This window comes from Rattus rattus, chromosome 15, assembly GCF_011064425.1.
Source record: "Rattus rattus isolate New Zealand chromosome 15, Rrattus_CSIRO_v1, whole genome shotgun sequence".
Taxonomy (NCBI): domain Eukaryota; kingdom Metazoa; phylum Chordata; class Mammalia; order Rodentia; family Muridae; genus Rattus; species Rattus rattus.
Genome location: NC_046168.1, coordinates 28,897,267 through 28,913,279, shown reverse-complemented (window position 1 = coordinate 28,913,279; position 16,013 = coordinate 28,897,267). Strand labels below are relative to the sequence as shown.

The window sequence follows — 16,013 nt, the reverse complement described above, 5'->3', positions numbered from 1 at the left end:
AGGCCAACTTTTGAGTCAGTCATTTGTACCCCAGGGTGCCTCCCCAGCATGGTTGGGTGGAACTCCAGGTGCAGAACCATTTATTTGCTTCATAAACCTTGCAAGAGCACTTGAGTCATGCTCCCTAGTGAAGCTGTTCCAGTGAGTTCTATAGTAAGACTCCCTGGGCTCCTAAGCCCCTGTGAGTCACTGCAGTACTTCCCAGAGTACAGCCTGCATAGGTCCCCTTCTCTCACCCCACGGGCAATATGCTGTGACAGTCATCACTTCAAAAGGGATAGGGAGTGGCCACAGCAGAAAGACTGCCAGCAGCACACCCCTTCCACTCCTCAAGCAAGGTCACATGGGTCATAGTCAATATGAATAGACCTTTTCCTTTAAATCCTCCTACCCCAGTCCCCTGGACTTCTAGTGTGATCCTCTAGCACTACAGGACAATTGACCAGCAGCTGTCTAACTGCAGCATTGTGGGGGTTGGGAGGTAGGGGTCTGGTGGTCTAGAAGCCTCAGCTGCCTGCTGTGGGAGTGAAGGTTGAGAGGAGGCATCCCCTCAGAGTGTCACTAGAGACTGCCACCTGAGTGAGTCTGAAGTTACATACTTGCTGGCTAGGCTATGCATTTGTGAATGTGATGTTTAATGCTCTTTCTCAGGCCTGCGGTGCTCCTGCATTTGTGACAGTCACTGGTAGAAAAGGCCTGAGTGATGGTCAGGCCATAGGTAACTCTGTAGAGGTCAGAGGCGACCAGAGGACCAGCTGTGCACCTTGGGCCTCTTCTAAGGTGTGGCTGGACTTTCAGGATAGGGCTGGACTCCAAGATCAGGTGATAGCCACGTCACTCATGGCCCAGCCTTGTGAGCCTGGAGGACAGGAGGGGGAATATGTTACTTCTGGGCCATGTCTCGGGATGGGGCCAAGTGGAATCTGTTCTGGAGTATGCTGCAGGGAGTGTATCCAAGGAGAGAATCCATTCTAAAGTCAGATGGAGGGCCACTCTTTCTTACTGAAAATCAGCCTGTGTGACGTTCAGCCCCTTTGCTGCCACATTCACAGTCTGAGATGTTCCCATCTGGGCAACATCCATGGGGGGAGGGGCGTGCCACAATTCCTGGACATGGGTCATCTCCTGTTTCACTGACCTGGTTGGTAAGGGTCCCCAGGGAGGAGGCCAGAAAGGGCTGAAGAGGCCAAGCAGGGAGTCTGCACAACAAAACAGAAACACCTGGCCTGCTGGGAGCTCACTTCTGGGGCCAGTGCTGGATCCCTCCCCGTAGGGTCTGAAGGAACAAGGCCAAGATCACTAAAGCAGAGTCCTGGGAGTCTCTTCCTCGTCCTGGTTCTAACAATCTCAGATTTTCATCAACTTGAGTGAGGCCTTAATACAGCAGACTACGATGTCTTCTGTAGAGTCAAGGCCCAGTTAGACCTGGAGTGCTTGAGCTCTGAAAATTTACTGAAACAACAGGATGGCCCACACTCATAACTGATGCTGTTAGCAGGAAGTGGGTGGATAGATGGGTAATTTTTTCTGTTTGGGTTTGGGATCTGTGCTGCTGGTTTGCATGGTTGGAATTGCATGGGTGAATGGTGCCCAGCTTTCTAAATCAAGGGCCTCTCAAAGCCTAGAGAGGGAGCCCTGCAATGCCTCATGCACCACCGCCCTGCCAAAGTGAATGGCCTGGGAGGAGTGGACTTGTCTTTTTGCCAAAAGAGAGACAGATGACAGGTTTTGCTTGAGGATGAATGAAGGCAAAGCAATGTCTGGTATTAGGTGAGGCAAGCACCAGACAGGTTCAACAGGATGGGGGCATTTGTAATTCATGGGAGAAATTCACAAGACTGTGAGTGGCAGAGCCACAGAACCCTCCGTCTTCCCTTCGTTCACCGGGCACAGTCCAGGGAGGGCACTGGATGCTCAGAGAGGGTTCTGCTCCCCTACCCAGTGCTGGTGTAGGGAGTAGAAGTCCTCATTTTTGTAGGGTGCAATGGTGAACTTTGTTATAACTTCACTCACTGTGGACCCGGTCTTTGGGTCATTTACCAATGTCACCACTCCATCGTCTCTTTCTACCCCTCTTTTTTCTACATTAAGTCCCTCACTCCAATACCAAGCACCCTCAAACGTAAGTCGTTCTTGATCAATCAGGGAAAGTTTCTGTGAATGTGCTTCATATGGGAAAGCTGTTGAAGAAAGGGGAGACAGAGCAGAAAGAGGCAGGGCAAACAGGTCTTTTCCTGTTTCTAAGAGGCAAACAGAATACTGTAATCTTGGCCGTAAAGCTACCTGGCAATGCTTAGAACGGAGGGGGAAGGGGTGTCCCGAGGTTCTGACCATGCTGATTGCCAATCCCAGGATACAAAAGAATGGTGATCCAGTGCACTTCTGAGTAGTGCTGAGTGCCCAGCATCCACTGTAAACTCATGACCATTACTTGTTGAGACAAGGTCTTGCTGCATAGCCTAGGTTGGCCTTGAACTTGTGATCCTTCTGCCTCAGTCTGCCAAGTGCTGACTCTATGGGTGTGCACCACTATGCCCAGAAAGACAACTTCTCTTACTTAACTTTCAATCTCATGAGTGCCTCCTTCATATTTTTGTAAAAAAATGTAGGTTTATATACCAAAACCAAACCAAAACAAAGCAAAAAACTGAACCAAAACAAACAAACAAACGAAAAAACTGTGTGCTGGGCAGAGTGGCACATAAATGTAGTCCTTGAACTAGTGAGGCTGAGGCAAGAGACAGTGAGTTTGAGCTCAGATCCCATAGCACCCACCAGTACCCGGAGGTGACCAACAGTCTGAAGGAAAGTGTACACAGATATGCAAATACTAAGTCATTTTATTTTATTTTTTATATTACCTAGGTTGGTCTTGAACTTCTAAGCTTAACCATTTCTCCTGCCTCAGCTGCCCAAGTAGCTGGGACTACTGGTCTGTACCACAGTACCCATCTAACAAGCCATGTTATGGAAGGGACTTGAGCACCCATGGACTTCGGTAATGGTTGGATTGGGAGTGTCTTGGTTCCAATCCCCCTCAGGTATGGAGGAACAACTGTGCTCTCAATCTGGCATATCGTTTCAGAAGTTGCTAGCTTTGGCATTTAAATTCTCCAGTCTTCTCTGTATAGTTCATGTGATTGTGTTTGGCTTCCGGAATCCCACCACACGCAAGTTCACAGTGCATCTGTATTATCTTTTTGCCATTCATTTTTAGCTGGTAGAAATAATGGGTTTCATTATGGCATTTTCAAACATATATATCACTCCTCCCATAACTGCCCTGCCCCTCCTCCCCTCTTCTACCCATTCTCTTTCTCCTGGCAAGTGGTCCTTCTGCACGTAAGATAATACATGTCACGTTTTGTCTTTCTTCCCCTCATGACCTTCTCTGAGTGCCTCTATCCCTCCCATTAAAAGGGTCCGACTCCCACACAGTCATTTCTATATGTGCTTTGCGCATCATCTTTTCCTCAGTCCTTTCGCTTGAGGTGCTTGTTGCTCTCTCATGTGTGTTTATGTAGTACCTCCCTGTCACCTGGATCATTCAGATTCAGACATATGCCTTGCTGAACCTTTTCCAGGTTCTTTCTCCGTGTACCTCAGTGTTCTCAAGTTGGTTCAGCCCTCACAGTGTCTACCGACTCCAGCCGCTTTGCTCTGGCTCTGGGCTCATTCTTTGGCCTTGGCTCGCCGCTCTCTGACTCTGCCCTGCCACCAGGCACTTTTCTGTTACCATCATACCACGTCAAACAAGTCCTCCGGCTGTGACGGAAGCTCATGGGTGGGTGGGGGGGACTATGAAGTGTGAGATCAAACTGGGATTTGAATTTCTCTCACACTGTTTACTGAATGGATACTATTGGTGTCCTTTACTTCTGTGAGAGAAATGTCTGTCACCCGTCTCATAGAATTTTGGTGAGTATTAAGCAAAACAATAAAGTTACCTTTGTATAACTTGTAATATATATCATATAGAATGTTACATTAATTATGTTATTTCAGTAACAAAATACCTGATATAAGCAACTTATAAAAAAGAGTTTTACTTGGCTGGATGTTTGAGGGTACAGTCTATCACAGTGGGGATGTCAGGGCAGTGCAAGCTAAAGGCAGCTGTTGCACTGTATCCACAGTAGGAAGTGCCTGGTTACACTGTATCCACACACAAGATGCAACTGGTTATACTGTACCCACAGTCAGGAAACACGAGTAAAGAATGCTGGCACTCAACCCATTCCATTCCTCCTCCTCCTCCTCCTCCTCCTCCTCCTCCTCCTCCTCCTCCTCCTCTCTCTCTCTCTCTCTCTCTCTCTCTCTCTCTCTCTCTCTCTCTCTCTCTCTCTCTCTCTCTCTCTCTCTCTCTCGTTCAAGATGCTTGCCCAAGGGGTGTGGCCACCCACATTTAAGGTACTTTTCCTGAGTTGTTCAACAGGCATGCCTGGAAATTTATCTCTGAGGTGTTTCTAGATCCTGTCGTTGACATTTTAAACTACTACATATGTGATGCATTAAAAAAAAACCTGTATGGGGTTGGGATTTAGCTCAGTGGTAGAGCGCTTGCCTTAGCAAGCGCAAGGCCCTGTTCGGTCCCCAGCTCCAAAAAAAAAAAAAAGAAAAAAAAAACTGTATAGATGAAGATTTTATACACCAATAAGCAATTTTAGAGTAATTGAACAATTTTTCATGGTCACAGCCTATAAAGTAGAGTGTGTTTTCCACACATTTCATGAAGCAAGGCATCTCTAAGCTTTTAATTTGTCTATATTAATTAATTAATGAGTCTTAATGGCCACAACCCATTCTGGAATCACCCAACTTTACCAGAGCTAAGAGAAGAAAGATGCTGAGCATGACAGGGAATGTATCTGGGATAAGCTTTAGCAGACAAGCAGGGCTGCAGTGGAGGCCAATAATGCCAAGGCTGGAGGAGAACACAAGGAGGAGGGTTGGACTTCCCATCGTGGTCAGCACTAAGGAGCAGGCGCAGGGCTGGAGGTAATGGTCATGGTGTTGGGTTCAAAGCTGTGTGTCCAGGGAAACTACTCTTAATGAAGATCTGTCAAAGTAGGGCAGTTAAGAGAATGTGCCAAACTCTACCCTAAGCCCCTGGTGACTACCACTTTCAAGCCATAAATCGTGGTGTTGGGATTTAGCTGAGCGACAAGAGAATATGCCTCGCAATGGCAAGCCCAGGGGCTCAGCCCCGACACTGGGATAAAAGAAGAAAATTTAAACTATAAATCCTATCCCTACCCCACATGACAATGGTGAACTTGAGTGTGGCAGATGAGTCTTGATTCAAGGCGATGAGAGGCTATTGGCCACACAGAACTGACAAGAGTAACAAGAGCACCATGGGAATGCTTCTAGAAAGAAGAAATGCTTCTAGAAAGAAGAAAACATTTCTAGAAATGCTTCTAGAGCAGAAGGAGGGGGAGTGCACATCTGTCCATGACAAACACCTGTCACTTGGCTGCTGGGACCACGCACCCTGCTGTTTAACTTTGACGACTATGGCTTCACTCTAGTGGCCTTCAGGATCCCTGGCACTGGGAGCTGCCCATTCCACCTTTGCTTCAAATCCCCTGGGTCCATGGCTCAAGGCACCTCCTCTTCCATTTTCATGAACATCAGGTGAAGCGCTGAGAAGTGTGTTGGGGAGCTTGCCCTTCCTGGGGCAATAGCTTGTGAACAGCGATTGCAGAAAGTGAATCCGCGTTTTAGCAACTCTGTCAAAGCCAGGCTAGTGCTTCTTGGTTGACCCTCAGGCCCTGTCATCTCTGAAACAGTCAGGCTTAAAGAATGATAAACTCCGTCTCCAGGGGCTCCCTTTCGTCATTCTTTTTGGGTGTCGCTCACTATGGACCAGCTGGTGTATCTGCAGGAGAGGACTCCCCCTTCCAGACCGCTCAGGACCAAGAGGGCTCAGACACGCATATCTAAGACCCCAGGATTTTTCTTCCCCTCACATTGCTCAATCCAGTAACTGGGAAGTCCATCGTTCTATGTTGCTGGACACAGCTCTGCCAGTTTGGCCATGGCATGAGGTCACTGGTCAACCTGAGTCAGCGTGCTTGAGAGCAGCTTCTAGAGTGGAGGGCATGGGACAGAAGGGTGGGTAGTGGGCACACTCTAGTCTTCAAGAGGCTCATCCAGGCCCAAGGACACAAATGGAAATTCATGACAGTGTATTCACCAGAAAACTGGCTCAACGGCCAAGCATCTCCTTAAAGGTTTTGTTGGGGATGAGAAGGACTGACTTTTATTACGTACCATTGCTAATTTTTTGCCTGATGTTATTTACCTCATTAAAAAAAAAAAAAAAATCAAGAAATGGGTTCTCATGTAATCTATGCTTGCTTTGACCTTAACTACATTTGAGGTTAGCCTAAAATTCTCAATCCTCCTGCTTCAACCTTCCAGGTGCTGGCATCGCATGCATAAGCTATGACATTATATTATCCATTCAAATTAGAGAACAAGGTACAAATCTTGAGTTAGCAATATTAACTCTATTCTCCATGGGTTCTGGAATGATACTATAAAGTATTTTTAATAAAGAATATGTGTATGAGGACATACATGTGTGTCTATTAATGTAGAGTCCGAGGTTGTTACTGGAAGTCTTCCTTGATTGCTTATATTGAGGCAGGAAATCTCAGCTAAGCCCAGAGCTCGCGGATTCAGGTGAGTCTAGCCAGCGTGTGAGAGCTGTCCTGTCTCCATCTTCTAAGCACTGGAGTTATGGGTGGCATGCCATGCCCATCCAGCCCTTATCTGGGTTCTGTGAATCCAAACCTGACCTTAGACTTGCCTGTGAGCTCCTCATCTACTTGCCATCTCCTCATTCTCCCGATTGAATCATCTTTGTCTTCCCATTTCCCACACACGGCATACTTTTGAAGTGTGGAAAGGGAATGATTCCTATGTTACAGATGAGTGAATTAAGGCCAAGAGAGACCAAGTCGTATTTTCTGTGTGGCCTAGAAGCATCCTAGTATTATATGTATGTAGTATTATACATTTAGTATTATATAAATTTACCAATATATATGTATGTTTTATATACATGTATATTTAGTCTTATGTTTGAAGAACAAGTAAAATAGCAATCATACAACAATACAAAAGTAAAGTCTGTGCCGGTCTAGGCAGAGAAAGTAATGATTGGTTGGATTAGACTAATTCCCTGCTTCCCCTGATGCTGCGACACTGGTCCCAAGGCAGGATTCTATTCTTGGCCCACCCCTTCACTGTTATGAAGATCTGGAGGTTGAACAAGGCCTCGTACTTATCTTTGCTCTGGGGCCCTGGAGGTAGTGTGGGTCCTCCTTCACTGTGGAGGCATGCTCCTGCCTGGGAGCCTATCCAGACATGCTGTGAATGCCAGCATTCTCACTGCATGGGACGCACCTGGCCAGAGTCAGCCGGCTTGTCCAGAACCCAGGGAAAACTCCACGGAGAGGCATCCCTTCTCTACAGCTAAGTGGGAATGTACTTCTTCTTTACATGGCCCCCGTAAGCCAAATCTTCTCCTAGTCCAGAGCAGTCACCAAATACCAGCTTCTTAGTCCCTGGGTGTACCTGTGTGTGTTCATCCAGAACCGACAGATTTGAAGCATTTGTTCCCAGCCCTGCCTCCTTCTCTTGACATTATGCTTGTGGGGGAGCTTCAGCTTCTGTTAAAACAGTTCATCTCTAATTTATTATTTCAGCCCTAACACAGAGGGTTTCCTTTGCTTGAGCAATTGAACACCAGAGGGGGAGTCGTTGGCTCAGTCTCAAAAGAACTGGCTTCAGACTGTGACTGTCCTAGGCACTTTGAGTGGTGTGCTCTAGGACCAGCTTCTTCAGCAATCACTGGGCTGAGGGCCTACAGAAATGTTTGTTTCAGTTGCTTTCAATCCAGGAAGCAAAATGGATAATATTCATGTATTCAGTGTGTACATGTCATAATCATATTCACTCATGTCCAACACACACACACACACACACACACACACACACACACACACACACACACACGAGGGAAGTATATGCCAAGCTTGCCATATTTGTGTCCGTACCAATAAAAGCATAAAACATATTGTGCATGTGTGTACAAATGTACATACGTGTGTGCATGTGCGCTTAATTTTTTTAACTCAGGGAGGATCAATTAATAAAGACAGGTTGAGCTCCCAGAAGTCAGTGCCCATCTGTACAACATTACCTATGTCTGGGGTACCTTACACCGTCTGCCTCAGACCCACTTAGGTCATGGCTAAGCTCACCAGTGTTGAAGACTCAGTGGGATGTGAAAGGAAAGCGTCCTGTGACTCCCACCCCAAAGCAAAGCTCTGCAGATCCTGCCTGTGCCATTACAGATTCCTCACACTGTGAGGCCATGATGTGTGGACACAGCTTGGTTGGCACACCAGAGGCTGGGTTATGTCCGTTACGATTGGCTGCTAGCTTCATTGGGGTTAGCGTCCCTAGGAGATAATCCTCGTGGCCATGTCTATAACGTGTTCTGTCTCCATTCTTCTGTCATGGGACATCCGGGTTGTTCCCAGCTTCTGGCTATCACAAATAAGGCCAATATGAATATAGAGGAACACGACGTGCCCCTTGGTATTGTGGGGCATCTTTTGGGTGTTGCCATTCTGATTGGTGTAAGGTTTTTGATTAGGGTTGTTTTGATTTGCATTTCCCTGATGACAAAGGACTTAGACTACTTCTTTAAGTGCTTCTCCACCATTTGAGATTCCCTTGTTGTGAATTCTCTGTTTAGCTCTAAACCCCATTTTTTGATTGGGCCGTTTGGGTTTTTTCAGAGGTTAGCTTCTTGAGTTCTTTACATATTTTGGGCATCAGCCCTTTACTGGATGCGGTGTTAGTGAAGCTTTTTCCAAACTGAAGGTTGCCAATTTGTCCTATTAACTGTGTCCTTTGCCTTACAGAAGCTTTTCAGTTTCATGAGGTCCCATTTATCAATTCTTGATCTTAGAACCTGAGCCATTGAAATTCTATTTAGGAAAATTTCCCCCATGCCCATGAATTCGAGACTCTTTCCCACTTTCTCTTCTATTAAATTCAGTGTATCTAATTTTACGTTGAGGTCCTGGACTTGAGCTTTGTGCAAGGTGACAAATATATATCTATTTTCATTTTTCTACTACCAACTGCGAGTTAGACCAGCACCATTTACTGAAGATGCTTTCTTTCATTGTATATTTTTGGCTTCTTTGTTGAAGATCAAGTGTCCAGAAGTGTGTGGTTTTATTTCTGGGTCTTCAATTCTATTCCATTGATTATTGTGTCTGTCTCTGTACCAATACCGTACGGTTTTTATCACTATTGTCCTATAGTATAGCTTGAGGTCAGGAATGGTGATTGTCCCCAGAAGTTCCTTTATTGTTAATAATTGTTTTCTCTATCCTGGGTTTTTTGTTTTTCCACATGAAACTGAGAATTGCTCTTTCCATGTCTATAAAGAATTGTGTTGCGGTTTTGATGGGGGTTGCATTGAATCTGTAGATTGGTTTTGGTAGAATGGCCATTTTTACTATGTTAATCCTATCAATCCATGAGCATGGGAGATCTCTCCATTTTCTGAGGTCTTCTTTGGCTTCTTTCCTGAGAGACTTGAAGTTTTTGTCATATAGATCTTTCACTGGTTTGGTTAGAGTCACACCAAGGTATTTTCTATTATTTGTGACTACTGTGAAGGGTGTTTCCCTATTTTCTTTTTTAGCCCATTTATCATTTGTATAAGGGAAGGCTACTGATTTGTTTGACTTAATTTTATATCTGGCCGCTTTGCTGAAGTTGTTTATTAGCTGTAGAAGTTCTCTGGTAGAATTTCTGGTGTTGCTTATGTACACATCATAACATCTGCAAATAGTGATACCTTGACTTCTTCTTTGCCTATTTGTATCTCCTTGATCTTCTTTGTTTGTCTTATTACTCAAGCTAGAACTTCGAGTACTATACTGAATAAATTCAGAGAGAGTGGGCAGTCTTGTCTTGTCTCTGATTATAGTGGAATTGCTTCTCTCCATTTAATTTGATATTGGCTGTTGTTTTTAATTATGGTTAGGTATAGGCCTTAGTTCCTGATCTCTCCAATATTTTTAACATGAAGAGGCATTATATTTTGTCAAATGATTTTTTTTAGCATTTAATGAGATGATCATGTGATTTTTTTCTTTGACTTTGCTTATTCTGTTTATATAGTGGATTATGCTAGTGCATTTTTTATATTGTACCAACCTTGCATTCCTGGGATGAAGCCTATTTGATCATAGTCAATGATGTTTTTGATGTGTTGTTGAATTTGGCTTGCTAGAACTTTGAGTATTTTTGCATCGATAGTCCTAAGTAAAATTGGGCTGTAGTATTCTTTGTTGGGTCTTTGAGTGTTTTAGGTCTTATCAGAGTGGCTTCATCGAATGAAGTAGTGTTCCTTCTGTTTCTATTTCATGGAATTATTTGAGGAGTGTTGGTATTAACTTTCACCCATTTCATCCAGATTTTCCAGTTAGTTTGAGTATAGGCTTTTGTGGTAGAATCTGATGATTTTTTTTAATTTCCTCCATTTTTGTTGTCATACCTCCTTTTTCATTTCTGATTTTGTTAATTTTATAATGTCTCTGGGCCCTTTAGTTAGTTTGGCTAGGGGTTTATCTATCTTGTTGATTCTCTCAAAGAACCAGCTTTTGGTTTTGTTGATTCTTTCTTCTATTGTTCTCTTTGTTTCTATCTGCTTGATTTCATCCCTGAGTTTGACTATTTCCTGCCTTCTACTCGTCTTGGGTGTGTTTGTTTCTTTTTGTTCTAGGGCTTTCAGGTGTGCTGTTAAGTTACAAATGTAGTATCTCTCCTATTTCTTTACAAGAACACTTAGTGCTATGAATTTTCCTTTTAGCACTGCTTTCACGTGTCTCATAAGTTTGGGTATGCTGTGTCATCATTTTCATTGAACTTCAGGAAGGCTTTAATTTCTTCCTTCATATTTTTCCTGACCAATTTATCATTGAGTAGAGAGTTGTTCCGTTTCTATGAGTATGCGGGTTTTCTGTTGTTTTTGTTGCTATTGAAGTCTAGCCTTAGTCCATGGTGATCTGATAGGATGCATGGGATTATTTCAATCTTCTTGTATCTGTTGAGGCTTGTTTTGTGACCAATTATATGGTCAGTTTTGGAGAAGGTACCATTAGGTGCTGAGAAGAAGTTATATTCTTTTGTTTTAGGATGAAATGTTCTATAAATATATGTTAAATGCTTTTGGTTCATAACGTGTTAGTTTCATTGAGTCTCTGTTTAGTTTCTGTTTTAATAACCTGTCTATTGGTGAGAGTGGGGTGTTGAAATCTCCCACTATTATTTTGTGGGGTTCAATGTCTTTTGAGCTTTAGTATATTTTCTTTTATAAATGTGGGTGCACTTGCATTTGGGGGATAGATGTTCTGAATTGAGACTTTCTCTTGGTGGATTTTTTCCTTTGATGAATATGAAGTGTCCTTCCCTATCTCACTTGATAACTTTTTATTGAAAGTGTATTTTATTGGATATTAGGATGGCAACTCCAGCAGGTTTCTTGGGACCATTTGCTTGGAAGTCTTTTTTCCAGCCTTTTACTCTGAGGTAGTGTCTGTCTTTGTCATTGAGGTGTGTTTCTTGTATACAGCAAAATGCTGAATCCTGTTTGCATATCCAGTCTATTAGCTTATGTCCTTTTATTAGAGACTTGAGCCCTTTGATATTGAGAGATATTAAAGACAGATGATACTTTGTTCTGTTTGTTGTTGTAGGTGGCTTTATGTGTATGTGGTTCTCTCCTTTTAGCTTTGTTGTGAGATGATTAATATCTTGTCTTTTCTTTGGTATAGGTACTCTCCTTGTGTTGGAGTTTTCCTTCTAGAATCCTCTGTAGGGCTGAATTGGTAGATAGATATTGTTTAAATTTGGTTTTGTCATAGAATATTTTGATTTCTCCATCTATGATAATTGAGGGTTTTACAGGGTATGGTAGCCTGGGCTGGCACTTGTATTCTCTTAGGGTCTGCATGACTTCTGTCCAGGCTCTTCTGGCTTTTAGGGTCCCTGTTGAGACATCTTGTTATTATTCTGATAGGTCTACCTTTATATGTTACTTGGTCTTTTCCCCTTACAGCTTTTATATTCTTTCTTTTTTCTATGCATTTAGTGTTTTGATTATTATGTGATGGGGGAGGTGTCTTTTCTGGTCCAATCTACTTGGTGTTCTGTAGGCCAGAGCATTTGGTCATTTATGGCCATTTCTTTCTTTAGGCTGAGGAAGTTTTCTTCTATTATTTTGTTGAAGATGTTTTGTGGTCCTTCGAGCTGGGAATTTCACTCTCTTCTATTCCTATTATTCTTATGTTTGGTCTATTCATTGTGCCACGGATTTCCTGGATGTTTTGGGTTAGAAGTTTTTTATGTTTTGTATATTCTTTGGTTGTTGTGTTAATATCTTCTAAAGTATCTTCTATACCTGAGATTCTCTCTTCTATCTCTTGTATTCTTTTGTTAATGTGTCCATCTGTAGCTCCTGACTTCTTTCCTAGGTTTCTCATTTCCAGATTTGCCTCTGTTTGGGTTTTCTTTATTGTCTCTACTTCCACTTTTAGGTCTTGACTGCTTTGTTCAATTCCTTCACCCGTTTGATTGCGTTTTCCTATATTTCTTTAAGGGATTTATTTGTTTCCTTTTTAAGGGCTTCTACCTATTTACCTGTGTTTTTTCTGTATTTCTTTAAGTGAGCTATTTATATCCTCCTTAAAGGACTCTACTATCTTCATGAGATAAGATTTTAGGTCAGCATCAGGTTTTCAGGTGTGTTGGTGTTATCCAGGACTTGCTGTGGTGGGAGAACTGGGTTCTGATTGTGTCAAAGTATATTGGCTTCCATTGCTTATGTTCTTGCACTTGCCTCTTGCCATCTGGTTATCGTTGGTGTTAGCTGGCGTGGGTGTCTCTGTCTGGAGCCTGCCTCCTGTTGCCCAGGGTGCAGCAGATCTCCTGAGAGGCCTTCTGACTGTCAGGTCTTCAGAAGGGCAGACACACTGCTGATCTGCCCCCTACAGGAAGAGATTTAACTAGTCAGGCTCATTTCATACTCCATAAAAAGGAAGAGTGATGGGAGGTAGGATCTCAGTCTGGGATCCAGTCATGGCACAACGCCAGACATTGTTTTAAGCAGGATGCCATAGAGCAGACAGACAGACCCTGGAACTCACTGACTGTTCTCCTTGTGATGTCCACTGGTTGTTTGTGTCCCTGAGAATAACCAATGTCAAGCAGGGTTGTCGAGGACACGGCTATAGGGACCCAGTGCAGGCTGGAGCACTGTACTCCACCTAAGGTTTCCTTCACCAAAAAAGCCTAAAGAATCCTCAACTGACTTCTAGAAAGGTCTAAAGAGCAAAGAGATGCCAAAGCCCTTCCTGTGTGAGAAGCACCTGTGTCAGGTTTAGTAACTCAGGGCACCCCTCACACCTCTTCAACCTGCATCCCACCTCTCTATTCTCAGGTCTTTAGTGTTGTTGTCCTTATTTGTGTCAGAAAAGATGTATGAAAAAGCAAGTTCAGGGGTTATTTCATCAAACAATGCTATCTTAGTTAGGGTTTCTATTGCTATTAAGAAACACCATGATATGGTAACTCTAATAAAGGACATTTAATTGGGGCTGGCTTACAGTTCAGAGACTTAGTCTATTATCATCATGGTGGGAAGCATGGTTCCATGCAGGCAGATATTGTACTAGAGGAGCTGAGAGTTCTACATCTTGATCCAAGGTCAGCAGGAAGAGACTGAGACACACTTCCTCTAACAAGGTCACACCTCCTAATAGTTCCACTTCCTATGGGCCTACCGTGCCATTTTAATTTGAGTGACCACAGATGGTAATGGCTTGATTTCTAGGTGGTCCTCCCTTGCCTTATCTTTTGCTCCTTTTCTCCCTTCTTTTCTCTTTCCATCTCCATGTTCCACTCTTTCTGGCATTTCTTTTCTTCCAGAAAGTACTCATTGAACTGGCACTGCCCACACCATGGCCCTCTGTGCCGTTGCAGTGAACGAAAAGATTAGAATGCTCCTCTCAAGTAGCCAGGCACAAAGAACAGATGTTCCCAACACTTTATCCCATGTGATCATCTCACATCCCAAACAGATCAGTACTTATATTAATTCAACACTGTGTTCTCCAGAAAGATGTGTGAACATCATATCTCAGTAAATGATCAAGAAGCAGCCCCTCCCAAAAGGCCGGGAAAATGTTCTGAGGTGAGTAAGCAGGAAACGGCTCCAATCTCTTAGCCTCTTACTGACAAATGGAAATCTGGAAGACTGACAGGGTGTTATTTTCTCAATGACTAAGGACAGACTCTGTGTGTCCACAGAGAAGGGATCTAAGGAAAGATGATCAGGAGAGAAAGTCACTGACAGATTTTCCTAGATGTGCTCTCTGAGCTCCAGGGTCTTCTAAGGTTGAAGCCAGAATGGGGGTAAAATGGTCATCAAAATCCTTTCCTCCATGAACTGTCCCTAGGGAGAGGGGAGAGTGAATTGCTGTCCGAAGGAAAGTTAGGCTTAGCAAGAAGCTGCCAGATGCAAGGGGATGTCTTTGAATGAAATCCTTTGTAATTTAAACTGAGTCTAATCTTCTGCCTGCCTTTCATGGCAGAACTATTTGTTTTAATGTAATAATTATCCCTGCAAAACCACACGTGAATGATTCCATCTGTATGAAATGTTCAAAGGAGAAAATCTATAGAGGCAGGAAGTAGCTTAGTAGTTGCCAAGGCAGGGAGGGCTGGAGGCGCTGGGAGGTGGTGGCTGAGGGAACATTCGCTCTTCCTTAGCTCTGATCTAGAATGGATGGCGGTGATGGTCGCATAACTGGGAGAGTACTCAAAATCATTTGATTGCATGTTTCAAATAAGTGGATCATATGGGATGCGAATTAGAATTCACAAAAGTGTTTGGAAAGTGAAAAACCGTTCACTACCTCCTAATTCCCGAGTGAAGTTAACATTCCAGGAAGACGAGGCATTTGCCGTTTGTCACTACGGCGGAAGCTGGGGCGAGGTGTGTTCATGGGCGAAGTGGGATTCTGCCCAACTCCATCAATGTGGAGGTTTACAGAAGCCTGGGGAGGTGGTATGACTTGGCTGCCCAGCGTAGAGAAGACATCTGGATCTCCTAAACCCTACTCCAGGACCATACGCTGAGGCTCCGGATGTCATTGGTACTGCCTAGTACTTTCCTAAATCAGACTTAAAGTCTCTGTAGCCACACCTGTCTCCTGGCAGGTGCCGTTCGCTCTCCTTCTTAGGCTTCCACTGCCTGGCAGCCTATGCCTTCGGTGTCCCCAGTGTCTACCTGCAAATCCTCGTGCCCACTGTCCATCTGGAGGGTGGAAGCAAATGTCCCACACCCATGCCTGCCTGGGCTTCCCCTGAGCCGAGGGCCCGCTGTGCACTAGAGAGGCCGTAGGAGTGAGGCCTGTTATCAGCCAGATCACGGAAGAACCTCGGGATCTGCATGGAGTCTCAGTCAGGACATGTTCGTCCCAATCTGCCTGGCACTGGCCAAACTGTGAGAGAGAATGGCTGAGAGCAGGTGTGCGGCTGGATCATGTAGTAACCTGCCAGCCCATGCCAGGGACACCATAGGTGTATCCAGAGAGCGGCAGCTCCCAGCCAGCTCAGGCCTTCTCAGTGTCCTGCAGGCACAGAGGCTCTTAGGCGATTCCCCCTCCTCTCGTTTCAAGTGGTTCTATCCAATTCTAACACCCCCAGATTTGCCTGTGAGCCTCACTAAGGTCCTGGAAAGTGAGGGCATTGACTATCTTTACTTTTCAATGGGAACTTAGGCTTGGGGATTGTCAGTTTCTCTGCCAACCAATGAAGGAGTAGGTCTGCTGTGTACTTCTGGACCAGCCTATTTCCACCACACCCTGAGCTCTGTGCCCATGAAGAGTGTTCTAGAAGGTTGCCTGTGG

General features: G+C 44.2%; 1 protein-coding gene across 1 annotated transcript in view; it reads left to right on the top strand.

The window, feature by feature from the left end:
• LOC116884949 (transcription initiation factor TFIID subunit 4B-like) overlaps positions 1-15,505 on the top strand; it is a 98,742-nt gene extending 83,237 nt beyond the window's left edge. Inside the window, exon 9 of the mRNA XM_032886154.1 lies at positions 15,345-15,505. Within this exon, the coding sequence (XP_032742045.1) occupies positions 15,345-15,505 (161 nt within the window). The remainder of the gene's footprint in view (positions 1-15,344) is intronic.
• Positions 15,506-16,013: the final 508 nt, after the last annotated feature.